Source organism: Tachysurus fulvidraco, chromosome 1 (genome assembly GCF_022655615.1).
Source record: "Tachysurus fulvidraco isolate hzauxx_2018 chromosome 1, HZAU_PFXX_2.0, whole genome shotgun sequence".
Classification (NCBI taxonomy): domain Eukaryota; kingdom Metazoa; phylum Chordata; class Actinopteri; order Siluriformes; family Bagridae; genus Tachysurus; species Tachysurus fulvidraco.
This window is the reverse complement of record NC_062518.1, coordinates 42034837-42049042: the sequence shown is the minus strand read 5'-3', so window position 1 is coordinate 42049042 and position 14206 is coordinate 42034837. Positions and strand designations below refer to the sequence as shown.

Below are 14206 nucleotides of genomic sequence, written 5' to 3'. Positions count from 1 at the left end.
TTACAACAACCTGCGATTTAAATTCCATTGAAATGAAACTAATGACCATTTTTGAGCGATTAATTTGCGTGAGTTATTAATACATCTAGTGGTTAAAATTGGAACTGCAATAGAAGTCTCTTTGGGCAGGAACCATCTACATGAACAGTTTCATGGGAGAAAGAGTAGATAGGATAGGTAATAGGTCTGTGGGGATGTGGTAGCCTCATGGTTAAAACTACAGGTGTGGGACTACATGGACTACTGGGAAGGTTATGAGTTTGAATCCCAAGTCCACTGAGTTGCCACTTGGGTTGGGGTCCTGAGAAAGGCCCTTATTGCTCAGTTGTATAAATTGAAATACTTACAAAAGGGTGTCTGCTAAATGCTATAAATGTAATGTCCGGGTTGCCAGATTGGGCTGGTTTAAAAATGTTATGTACTGTATCCACCAAGATCTTGTATTGGGGGATTATGGAGTGGGACGATGTCTGTACATCAGAAAAGCGTGCACCTTTAGCGTGATACTGTATGTCTCGAATTTTCTAATTGATATTGGGTTCATTTTATGTATTTTGGCAAAACTACATTCGAACAAAGACACGCCTAAAAGTGCTCCAGGCTGAATGTTGGATGAAGGTCCATTTTTGACTTGACTTAATTTTGTTTGAGGCTTTAATGTTGTTATGGATGTTTTCCTGCCACACTATAATCTATCGTCATGAGCTGCTGCAGCTTATTTAAGCCTCAGAAGGACTTTTCACTCCTGAAATAGTTCCCTGAGTGATTGTAAACCTCGAGCAAACTGAATACTGGGTTATCCTGCATGAGGTTCATATCACACTGCTCATACGTTACCCGCGCTTAACAATTAATCCTGTTTAGAAGGACAAATATCTGCAGTCTGAAAAGCTCTACTTACTCCAGGTACTTCCATTTGTCTATTCAATGCTCCGTAGTTTCTTGTCTTACTTACTTTTATGTAAAGTTGTTGCGATACACAGTAGCTTGACTCATGTGATACATGACCTCAAATTTGGCAAACCCAGTATTTATTACAGCGATGAGTTCTTGCAATAAGCAATATAAATGTATACATCATAAATTTATATCATTTCTAAAGAAAAGAATTCAGAAACCTGGCTATCTATCGATTTGTCTTTATATCCGTCGACTGGTGTTTGCTTTGGGCACGGTGGCTTAGTGGTTAGCACGTTCGCCTCACACCTCCAGGGTTGGGGGGTCGATTCCCGCCTCCACCTTGTGTGTGTGGAGTTTGCATGTTCTCCCTGTGCATCGGGGGTTTCCTCCGGGTACTCCGGTTTCCTCCCCGGTCCAAAGACATGCATGGTAGGTTGATTGGCATCTCTGGAAAATTGTCCATAGTGTGTGAATGTGTGAGTGAATGAGAGTGTGTGTGTGCCCTGTGATGGGTTGGCACTCCGTCCAGGGTGTATCCTGCCTCGATGCCCGATGACGCCTGAGATAGGCACAGGCTCCCCGTGACCCGAGGTAGCTCGGATAAGCGGTAGAAAATGAATGAATGAATAAATGAATGACTGAATGGTGGTTGCTTTTGTTCCGTCCTGTAAGGAATAAAAATACACAAGCTAACCATGGTCGTAGATGAGAACCTGGTAAAAAAAAAAAACTCACTATTTTGCCAAAAGTACCCAAAAGTTCTGTTTGTGTTTGTGAAAATGCACTTCCTGTCAGCGGACACGTCGCTGGTTACCGTCATTCACTGGAAGTTTTATCAGTTAGAAAGTGGCAGCATGTAGCACTGTCAGCTGGTGCTGAGTTGTGTAGCGGGGGCGGCCCTATGCGTAGGTTCTGCAGCAAATTCCAAACCATGCAGTGATTCCAGGTTAGAAAGTAGTTTTTTTTAGTCATTCACATGGATCTTTGTTGGATTTTCGAAACTGCGATGGAGTCTTTTGGCTGTTATGAATGGAAGAATTCGATACATATATCAACATCTATATAAAACCCAAAATGGTTCTATCACTTGCTTGCATATAAGAAACCTTCTTTCATTCGGGAACTGTGGGTCTTTTTAGAATCAGGTAGAATTTCGCCGATTTAATCAACTATTTGATCTTTTCTAAAATACGTCGTTCACGAAGATCTCACAGCGTCATCTACATGTACAGATAGACTCCAAAAAAGTAATAACACCCATTCACATCTTACACGTTCTTTCAGTTATAGATTTGTTTTTATATAAAAGCTTCATCTCTAGCCAAGGTTTCTACATAGATTCCAATCCTATTGGTCAGATTCAAAACCACAGGGTTCTGTATATTCCAATGGACTTTATTTTTATTTTTTGTAGTGTAGTGAATATAGTGAAATGTTTATTTATTTATTTTTTGTAAATCTTTATTTGAATCAAGAAATTGTTGTCTAAACTGCTTCTGTCATTCATGTGTAGATAGAGAGAAAATAAGGTGTGGAACACTAAGTGAGGAAGAATAAAGAGAGAGAAGGGGGAGAAAGAGTGGAAGAAAGGAAAGCAGAGAGAGAGAGAGAAAGAGAGAGAGAGAGAGAGAGAGATGGGGAAGAAGGGAAGAAAGACAAAAACATAGAAAGAGCGGAAAGATGTAGGCTGAAAGGAATAACAGACAGACAGACAGACAGACAGACAGATAGACAGACAGATAGATAGATAGATAGATAGATAGATAGATAGATAGATAGATAGATAGATAGATAGATAGATAGATAGATAGATATTTACATTTATAATTAGGTAAAGAAGAGTGTAACAGAGTGTCTGGGGTGGAGCAGAACTGTAAGGCAGTAAAATATCAGTGAGACATGGTGACATTAGTGAGACCTAGCCATAAATATATATATATATAATAATATAAAGTAAACCGTGCTTTATGTAATCAGTGCATGAAATTTGGATGGTTTTGTATGTCATTGTTTAAATTCCTCGATCTAAACTGACATCAGTCTTGATATGTATTTATACACTTCATCCATTCAGCAGTTCTCTATCATCTCTATTTATTGGACAGAAAACACGTTTTTATCTTATTGACCCATTTTTCCATGCGATATAGTCCTGAATCCATCCTCGTGGAGGCTTTCAGAGCTTTCCAGTGCTGATGAGAATGAGAAGCTTCATCCTTCCAAACAAAATTTTGGCAAAGGTCTCATGACGTCAGCCAGTCAGCAGACGAGATGAAGTGAAACCCAGCCAAGATGTTGGCTTCAGAAGCTGCTCTGCTCCCACACTCTAGTTTAAAGGTGTTGAGGTAGAAACGGCGCACAAGTGGCACATGTTACAGTCACATTGTTTTTCACTCTGGTAACATTTTTTTTTTTGTGTGAGCTTATTGAGAATAATTAAGCAGTTTGACCTGCTTGTAATGACCGTACCTCATCTATAAGGATTGAATTTTTTTTTTTTTTTGCAGGAAAACATGACATGTCAAGACACTATTAAAGCAGATTATGTCTTTTATCAAATTCTTCCGAGCTTGTTTTTTTGATGATTGACATAAAGTTAATCATACTAACATTCTGAAAACGTTTCAACAACCTTTCAGTCGGTGAAACCCAACGTTTCAGACATGAAAATTGCCAAAACGTGGACTTCGAGACTCATGACCTCATATCTTATGATGTCATGATGTTATGACAAAAGCGATGTTACATCTAACAGCTTTTGGAATAAGCTTTTATAAATGGTTATGTACGTTTATGTCACCGGTCATTAAAGGCTAATGGACTTACTGTATGTAGGTATTATGTAAACACATGAACACTACCGTTAAAAAATTGGAATTCTTTGTAAAAACAAATACCTGCGTACTTAAAAGGTTTGGCTAAGGGGTTGGGCTATTGATCAGAAGGTCTTGAGTTTGAATCCCAGGGTCAGCAAGCTGCTGTCCCTGAGCAAGTCCCTTAACTCTCAAATGCTCAGCTGTATAAGTGAGATAATGCATCGATGACATAACTGATGGCATCGATGCATTTTCAGACAGTAAGTTGATATTCACACCGGTGACGTTCGCTGAGCTCCGAATCTAATCATGGTTCCGGTTTCAGTCTCACTTGATTCTCTCGAACCCTACTGCATTTGCGTTTATATTACATCATCACAAACACGGCCGTGCACGGAAAACACACCCATATCGACTCACCGTATATATATATTTTTAGTCGTTATCTCGATGCTGTTATTAAGGCACATTAACGCACTTCATCGTCTCTTCTGGGATGTAGTAGCCTAGTGGTTAAGGTGTTGGGCTACCGATCGGAAGGTTGTGAGTTTGATTCCTACGTCCACCAGGTTCCCACTGCTGGGCCCCTGAGCAAAGGCCCTTAGCCCTCAATTGCTCAGTTGTATAAAAATGAGAAGAAGAAAAAAATGGCATCTAGTAAATGTAAATGTCTTCTTCGACCAGCCAGAAGCTAATAATAATAATAATAATGTCTGGTGGTCATCGGCTAAAATACACACATGCAGGTTACTTTACTTCCCGAACAAGTCAAGTGCACAGTACGGGTTGCGTTCACGTGCTCCGGTGTAACCGAACTCGCACTGTAAATCTTTTCCGGATGGTTAAAATTTCTGAAGCGTAAAGACTGGAATAACTGGAGACACTGGTGTTGTGGATACGAAACGGATACAGCGCTCTTTATATCGAGCGTATACTCTGAGCAAATACACTTTTTCCTCCCATTCGGACAAAAACAATAGACTCTAGGTTATGTATTAACTATGAGCTTCCCACAGCATATTAAGTCATGGCCTCAATATATTAACTTGTGGCCTCGATATAATAATTCCTGGCTATGCCTTATTAAAAACAAAATAACCTCAGAGCCAGCATATGTTATTTCACATGGAAATATATTCACTGTATATTACTGATGCTTAAGCTGTTCGCTTTTAGCCTAATTTCAGAGCTCTAATCTGTTATATTGCACTTGCCCCTTATTGGTATACAATCCCTCCTGTTTTACAATGTAACCCAGTTTCCCCCCCTGTATGCAGCTGACACACTTTCTGCCATCACACGTTCAGCCTCCTTCGACACAGAAAGAAAGTAAGTCAGACTTAAAAGAAAACTACACATGTGCCACTCCGGTCCTTGAGGACCAGAAACAAGGCCAGTGGACCACAGCTCGTGGCTGTCATTTCATCTGGAATTAATGAATCGCCTCAAGCAAATCTGCAGAGACGCACCGAGCTAATTTGACATTCTTTCGCGCTGAAATCTGATGGGAACGCACGGGGAGAAAGTTTATACTTAATATACCGTAATATTCGAATATTTCTTTATAATAGTCTTTTATTGGCAGCATTTGCATAAGTGGCCCCCTGTCGGAGTTTAGTGTTTCCCGCGGATGGCTGAAGCCATTCTCTTCTTTTATATTAGCCCTGTTTGAGTGCTAAAAATGACGATCGCTGCTTATAAGGAGTCGAGAATGCCTCGGTAAACTAAAAGGTGTGCAGGGATTTCTGGCATGGTTGAATTTCGATTACATGGTGTGTGACAGGATGTCAGAGAAGGGTTGAAATGCTGGTAAAGCCAGCACAGACATTTCTGTCACGCTGTTCCTCAGGCATATGCATTAAATTAGGCAGTCACGCGTCAGCCTGGGGAACCCTTCGTATGATGAAATCTGGACATTTTCTTCTATACTAACGAATAGGTTTTAAAAATCGACGATGTTTATGGACACGTCTCAGTCTCAGCATCGTTCTAGTGAAGCTAATAGTAAATTGCCTCATTTCCGGTAAATTGCCTCATGCCATACACACATCACTTCACGCCAGTCCGTGTGCTCATTCATACAGTAAGCACTTTATCCTGATCAGGTTAGTGTGAATAGACCTTAGTCAAAGGGCAACATGCATACAGTACGCTTGTTCACACACTCATTGCAAACCTTCGACAGTCGATCGGAGACGTTAGACGGAAACTTTATTCCTTATAAACGCAGCTCTTGAGTAGCTATTAGCAACAAACACCTGGTTATGATATCATTTGTTCTTCACGTTTTCTGTGAAGTCTGGAGAAAAAGAGCTGACTTTCTTTTCTGCGATCGTGCCGAAGGTGGAGATCTGAGTCATTTTTGCATGACTGAGTAAGTGTTTCACAGTCAGCCGAAATAAATAAAAAGTCTCAGCACTAAGTAGCGCTAAAGAGTGTTATTGTTTGTGTCAAGCCTGTGAAATGGCCAAAAGTGTCATATTTGACAGTCTTGGCGGATGTTAGCACGCAATCCAATCTCTTTAACCATTAAACATCTCAAAAACAAAAAAAATGGTTTGCATAAATATAATATTTATTCATTAATAAATTTATTCATTAATATTTTACTAGTGGGGCATGATGGCTTAGTGGCTTAGTGGTTAGCACGTTCGCCTCACACCTCCAGGGTCGGGGTTCGATTCCCGCCTCCATCTTGTGTGTGTGGAGTTTGCATGTTCTCCCTGTGCCACGGGGGTTTCCTCCGGGTACTCCGGTTTCCTCCCCCGATCCAAAGACATGCATGGTAGGTTGATTGGCATCTCTGGAAAATTGTCCGTAGTGTGTGAGTGAATGAGAGTGTGTGTGCCCTGTGATGGGTTGGCACTCCGTCCAGGGTGTATCCTGCCTCGATGTCCGATGACGCCTGAGATAGGCACAGGCTCCCCGTGACCCGAGATAGTTCGGATAAAGCGGTAGAGAATGAATGAATTAATATTTTACTAGCTATTAGTTGACACAAATAAAGAGGGTTTTTTTCTTATAAAGATAAATTGACATTTTAGTTCTTTGGACAAGGTTCATAACTTCTTAAATGGGATCGACTTAGAAACAATTAACCTCCACAAGCCAAAGGATCCTTAAAAATAGATAAATATAAGCGTTGTTTGGAAAGTAGAATAACTGATATTATAGCTGATATGCTGTGGTCAAAATCTAAACCCAGCCCACTGTAATGTAGGAGAAAATATAGAAAACAACGTCTATGGTGTCACTATATTGTCGGCTGTATTTAGAACATTCTTATGAGAATATGATAGGCCTCATTAGTCAGATATGCATGGCATTGCATGTCCAAAATGTTAAACATGTAAAAAAAAAACTTCAAGTGGAAATATTTCGAATGCTCTTCATCTGCTACAGATATGTTGATGATTCAGAGCTCGGTGTTGATACGGCCATCCCAACCCCCCTCCCCTTCCCAACTCTCTCCCCTTTCTGATTTCGCCTTGGCCTCTAACAGCTCGTTACTGTGCAGGCTTGTAGGTGTACATGTGTGGGAGAGGGCGAATTCTGTTCACGTTAAGAATTCAAAGCTTGGACATGTCAGGTACATTTTTTGTTCCCCTCTCCGATAGCCGCATAGCCGGACCACATTATCACAAAAGACAGAAAAGCTCTAATTCAGCATGACCGTCGAATGCACATTCGCTCTGCGATTAATCATTTGTCGAAGACTTCAGCCAAGCCTGAGAGAGAAAAAACACGTCTTTTTTTGATGACGGCGTCGGATTGGAATGCGGTGTTGAGATGTGTGTGTCAGGTTTGAGAGACATAGTGATGGAAAAACAAAGTTAACAAGATTTCCTGCAACAGGGCACGAATGTGGGAAGACGTGATATGTGTTTGTCAGGGAAATCGGTGTCGGAGGATTATTTATTTAAATGTGACACCAATTAATATGCAGTTTAATACCGATATCGGCGTAACAGTATATGCTAAATACACATGGAAAACAGCTGCATTTGATGCCTTGCTGTCTTATAAGTCAGCTATGACAGTGCTTCGATATGTACTGTACAGAAATGGTACACCACTACATTGTCAGTTCATTAAAATCCACCAGATATCCGTAGTCCGGTAAGCAAGACAGAATAAAATATTGTTGAGGAAAGCAAAGTGAATATTGTATGATTAGTACACCACAACTCTGCTCTTACTGCACCCCTGAGTAAGGCTGTTAACCTTCATCTGCACAATGGTATAAATGTAAATATGTAATGCCCTTTCACCTCGGTAAGTCATGCTGGATAAGATTGTATAACAAATGCTGTAAAAGTATCAGCTCTTACCTTCCCCCCAACCCAAACATGCCCACCACAGCACAAACATTGTCCAATGGGAATCAATGGGTACATAGATTGTCCAATGGGAACCATTGTATATGTATAATGGAAATGGAAACCAGTGAATACATGCATTGTCCATCGAACATCAATGGATATACCCAGTGTCCAGTGGGAACCAGTGAACACTTGCATTGGCCAATAAAAATCAGTGGATACATTTAATGTCAAATGGAAGCCGATGTATATGTTCATCGTATCATGGAAACCAATGTATACATGGATTGTCCAATGGAAAACATTGTATATGTACATTGTCCAAAGAGAACTAATGGATACATGGATTGTTCAATGGGAACCATTGTATATGTACAATGTCCAATGGAAACCAGTGGATACATGGATTGTCCAATGGGAAACATTGTATATGTATATTTTCCAATGGAAACCAGTAGCTACATGTATTGTCCATTGAAAATCAATGGATATACCCAGTGTCCAGTGGGAACCAGTGGATACTTGCATTGGCAGTAAAAATCAATGTATATGTTCATTGTATAATGGAAACCAATGAATACAAGCATTTTCCAAACCTACTTAGCCTCATTTTCAGCGCATGATTAATCCTGGCTCGATTGGCACTAGTTCATGTTTTCAACCAGTGAAGCAAACAAACCAAAGGATTAAGTAATAGAATGCAAGAAGTCCAGGTTAGAGTCCATGTTAAAGTAAGTGTGACTGCTGACAAGAGGATGATAAGAGTTGTAGTCTGGAAATTAAAGTAATACATCATATCTATTGAGCCAAAGTTCTATACATCAGTATCATACAGTACAAGGTTGGAGGAGCTTTACACATGGTTTCCATAGTGTGCATATGTGTGTATGTGTGTATGAGACATCACTGGCATGAGGATTATCATGAGAACTCTATTATCTTTTTTTTTTTTTTTATTTCCTGCAGTGATTATGCTCAATGTGTACCAGGTGTCCTTGCAAAGTCTGATGTAATTCTGTTTTTTTTTTTTATTCAGCCTGCGTCTTTGTGTGCTATTCCGCAGAGGTGTATCTTGATCCATTCAAAGCTGCTTTTCTGAATAATTCTGCTTTAATTCTGTTTTTTTTATTTTTTTATTCAGCTTGGGTCTTTGTGTACCGTTCCACAGAGGCAAGTCTAGATCCATTCAAAGTTGCTTTATTGAAAAGGACCCATTTAAAAAAAAAAAAAAAAAAACATGCTTATTAATGCTTATTCAGCTTATTAACAAAAATATATATTTTTTTATTTAGTACTTTATTTCCAGTGTAAGTCTCCGAAGTCTCAGTTTATTTGTCTCTGTGGAAATGTGATCCGGTTGATTGGAACGTCCTTGCCAGTTTGCAGAAAGACGTGAAGTTTTGCTAATGCATCTTAAGACATAGCATGAAATTGACTCTGGGCTTTTGATTTTGGCTAGAGTGAAAGTTTTAACATGTTTATTCTATGATGTTGTTCTAATGAAGTTTAATATGTACTAAAAAAAAAAGTGGACAGATTTAGTGGACAGATGAAGGTGGACAAGAATTGGGCAAAATAAACCAATAACAACATCCTTTCTGCACAAACAATGAATGCCTGGTCATTCACTGTTCAGTGTTGCCATGGATACCGAATTGACTTGCATCACTGTAGAAAATCATTTTTTACATTTTTATTTACATTACAGGGATAAATTAGATTGAAAGATTTCTGACTCGAGATCACGAAAGCAAGAGTCAAGCCAAGGATCTGAGTCGAGTGAGGCAGAGTCGACTCAGAGTATGTGAATCGAGTGAGGCAGTGTTGAATGTGAGGTTTAGGTCAAGTGAGGCAGCAATAAATTAGAGGGTCTGGATTAATTGAGTCAGTGTTGACTCAGAGGATCTGGATCAATTGAGGCAGAACTGGAACTCGGGATCCTGATCAAGTGAAGCACTGTTGAATCTGAGGATCTGGATCAACTGAATTGAACATGGATTTGATTCTGTCTTGCTTGATCTAAATCTTCAGATTCTACTGTGTTTTGCATCTGAAGATTTAGATCAAGTAAGACAGAGTCAAATCCATGGCTCTAGATCAAGCAGTGCAGGGTTAAATACAAGGATCTATAGCAAACTAGGCTTGGAAACTAATTGGATCCAGTGATCTACTTCAAGCAAAGCAGCATGAGATCTTAGCTTCTAGATCAAGTGAGACAGAGTCGAACCTGAGGATCTACCTCACATGAGGCTGATTTAAATACAAGGATCTAACTCAGATGAGACAATGTTGAAAATCTGGATCTAGATCAGGTAAGGCAGATTTGAACACAAGGATATAGATTCAATATAATAATTTACAAATGACAAAACAAAAAACCTTTTCAGATGCTTTACCCTTCCTCATTGCTGTGAGTCCCAAAGTCAGATCCTGCTCCTGGAGGTCCTTAGAATTTGTTAGAGAAGATACCCAAACAAGTTGCATCATAAAGACCAGGGAACAACTCCAGGGTCTACATTTACAGCATTTGGTTGATGCCCTTAACCAGAGCAAATTACACGTTTTATTTTACCTTGCTCGTGGATCCAGGGGTAGCAGTGATGGGATTTGAAAACACAACCTTTTGGTCCAACATTCTGATCACTAAGCTACCATTTCCATCACCCTTTAGGTGAAACATCAGTCAAGGTTTGGTTAAAACGTAACAGTCTGCTCTTTATTTAGCAGACACCCTTATCCAGAGTGACTTACAACTGAGCGTTAAGGGCCTTGCTCAGGGGCCCAGCCGTGGCAGATTGGTGGACCTGGGGTTCGAACTCATGACCTTCCGATCATTAGCCCAACATCTCATCCATTGAGCTACCACATTCCCTACATCTCACCATTTATTAATAATACAGTTCTCTGTAAACCCTCGTAGTGAATCAGCTTATTTTTTCAGGTGTTATTAAGATCGCATTTGCTTTTACGTTATATCGGTGCCTCTGTACTGTTATTTTCTACAGGACAGACTGCATCAGATATGATGTGGTGTAGGAACACGTAATGAATAGTTTTTATTTAGAATAGATTTTATTTAGTTCAGTATTAGACCTTTGTTCAGCCTCACCTCACCTCTGCTTACTTACAGCATCATATCTCCATTCGTTGAGACGGATTCATTTTGTCTACCCATCAATGAGTCGATCATTTAGACCTACTGTAGTATATGGGGTGAATAGTTTACACAAAAGTATTGTTTATGAGGTTGTGTGTCTAAAATTCAGTTAGAGCTTTGAAAGAATTAGTTTATTCCCCATTTTCTTCAGTTTATGTAATGATCTCTGTTCACCAGTTGCTCTGATCTGTCTGTGATTCGTGGCCTCGGTGTACAGCACAGCCGTTTCCCTGAATAACACTCATACACAATGTTCCGTTTGGATTCATAACCTTGAGACCAGTGCATTTTCACTCAGCGGCGTTCGTTTAGAGCCTTGAACACCCTTCGACGCCCCCGCGCTCGGCCTTTTTCTTATTGCTCCCACTCAGCATGCGCTCATTCTTTACCTCTGCACCTCATTCTCTCTCCGTTCTCTACAGCCGCTTCACTTCTCCTCACTGTACTCACAATCATGTTTATTTACACGTGGTGTTATGAAAGATATGATGGATGTCTTGATGAATTGTTGTCTGGTTATGCGGGAGATCTGGACTCACAATGTTTATGCAAAGGATGGAGACACATTGGGGAAAGATTGGTAATTAAATGCTAATCGTATGGGGAGTCGTGTTTTGCATCAAATTATTGCTAACCTGTTATTAACGCCACTTTGGAAAAATGATGATGCACATCTAGATTTTCAGACAGCGTTCTTTTTTTTTTTTTACTGCAGGATGCTTTATATATTCAAATCATGCCGGGATTCCTTTTTCACTTCATCCTATATCCTTTATTGTAATGCAATAATCCTAATCATTTCTGCTTTGACATTAGCATGATAGACAGCTATCTTTTTACAAGATTAGCAAAAGTACAGCACCAATCAAACAGCACCAAGTGAACACAAGAAACACTAAATATTTCACTAATAATCTAATATTTCATGTGTTTTGGTTTGGACTTGTACTTTAAGTACCCTTGATGAACTGGTTTGGGGTTTTTTTTCCAAGTGTGTAACCTTAAGCTTTAAAGTTTGAGGGTCAAAAACATGAGTTCGCGTGTGCATGTAAGAGCCTGTTGGTCATTTTTCTCTTCGTGTTTTTGGTGTGAAGCTTTAGAAAATAGGTCAGTGATGAGGCATCTGTGTGTGTGTTTGTATGTGTGATTTATTGTGCTGAACGCAGGATCTTGGCCACTGCAGGAGCTCACATGAACATCCCAGTGGACCTGAGGACTCTGAGAGCGGTGCGAGTCCTGAGGCCTCTCAAACTTGTCTCAGGAATTCCCAGTAAGTGTCTCAGATTTTTTTTATAACGAACTGTATTCCTCACGAGTTCCTAAGAACGAAAATAGAATACATGTACAGTTCTACCAAACATCCCACTGTACACAAAAATACCAGGAGTTAGGAAATGCACCATACAGTAGATTGACAATTTTATAGATCATCTTTACCAGCTGTAAAGTGTTGGTAGAAACTGAATTAGAGCTAAAGCTACTAATCTCAAGTTAATAGACGTTAGACGTTCTCAAACATTTAGCAATCAGTTAAGTCTAGTTATGATGAAGTTAGTTAAGGATGGTCTGGCAGTTTGACAAGCTAGGCCAGTTGTTTGGCAGCTACAATACTAGCTGGTGAGGAACTAGTAAAGTGTAAGTTAAGAGTCTTGGTTTATTGAAGTCTTTCTGGCTCAGAGAACCCAGAAAGCAGCCACAGCTCAGTATGATCTCAGTTGCAGTTAGAGACTAGGCTCTAGATTTTATTAGATTTTGGAATAACTACTTTTTTTTTTAGCCTGTCCTGTCCATGTATGAGGTTTTATATGTACAACGGGAATCGACTTTTTTAGTGGGTCTGATATTTTTAATGAGTTTAATACAAATCCTACAGTAAGTGCATACCTCGAACTAGCCGTCTGAATCCCGAGCATGTGCTTCAATCGAATATTCGAACGAATCCTGAGCGTCCTGAGGAATTCTCTCACTGAGCTCATTCTCTGGTTTCTTTCATTAATAACAATTACATCCTGCTCACTATAAATAGCCCACCTTAGAATATCTTATCATTGATCTTCATAATAAGCCAGCCACCTTCATCAGCGGCCACACCAAACACGGGAGCTAGTGTCTTTGACTTTCAGGCTGTAATTGCATAGTGTCTTCATGAATACATTACCTCATGATGTGTGAAATGACTTTGCGACTCTATTGGTGTCTCAAAAGACTCACGAAATCTAACTCGAGTCAATATTCGGTGCATTGTTGCTGCAGGTACATGGTTGTGTCATTTAAAAGAAAATCAGCTGCTAGGTTTTTATTCCAAACATCCCAGACAAGTGGATCCCAATGACTGTCTATTATTGCTATAATGTAAGTGATAAGAAAAACTTGTCTTGTGGATGTTCCTTAATCATTTTAATGCCACTATAAATGAATTACAGGTATGAGATTAGTTAATTTTTCAATCTTTATTTCATTAGAAATATAAAAGAATATATGTATTCATTGGCAAACAATGGGGGGATCATGGTGGCTTAGTGGTTAGCACGTTCGCCTCACACCTCCAGGGTTAGGGGTTCGAATCCCGCCTCCGCCTTGTGTGTGTGGAGTTTGCATGTTCTCCCCGTGCCTCGGGGGTTTCCTCCAGGTACTCCGGTTTCCTCCCCCGGTCCAAAGACATGCATGGTAGGTTGATTGGCATCTCTGGAAAATTGTCCATAGTGTGTGAGTGTGTGAGTGAATGAGAGTGTGTGTGTGCCCTGTGATGGGTTGGCACTCCATTCAGGGTGTATCCTGCCTTGATGCCCGATGACGCCTGAGATAGGCACAGGCTCCCCGTGACCCGAGAAGTTCGGATAGGTGTTAGAAAATGATTGAATGAATGAATGAATGGCAAACAATGTTGTGGTGTGAGATCTTCTTGATAGTAATATTTTGTTATTTTGTCTATAACAGTACACCGTGCTGTTTTAATACTTACACCATCGTGACATGGGTCATATAACCAGAAAGCAATCATGAGTTTATCT

General features: G+C 39.9%; 1 protein-coding gene across 3 annotated transcripts in view; it reads left to right on the top strand.

Annotated features, from left to right (window-relative positions):
- The window catches only part of cacna1eb (calcium channel, voltage-dependent, R type, alpha 1E subunit b), a 73188-nt gene that overhangs the window by 7141 nt on the left and 51841 nt on the right, over positions 1-14206 (top strand). For all 3 annotated transcript variants that reach the window (XM_047821211.1, XM_047821216.1, XM_027170822.2), the window contains exon 4: positions 12362-12465. In XM_047821211.1, the coding sequence (XP_047677167.1) occupies positions 12362-12465 (104 nt within the window). The remainder of the gene's footprint in view (positions 1-12361; positions 12466-14206) is intronic.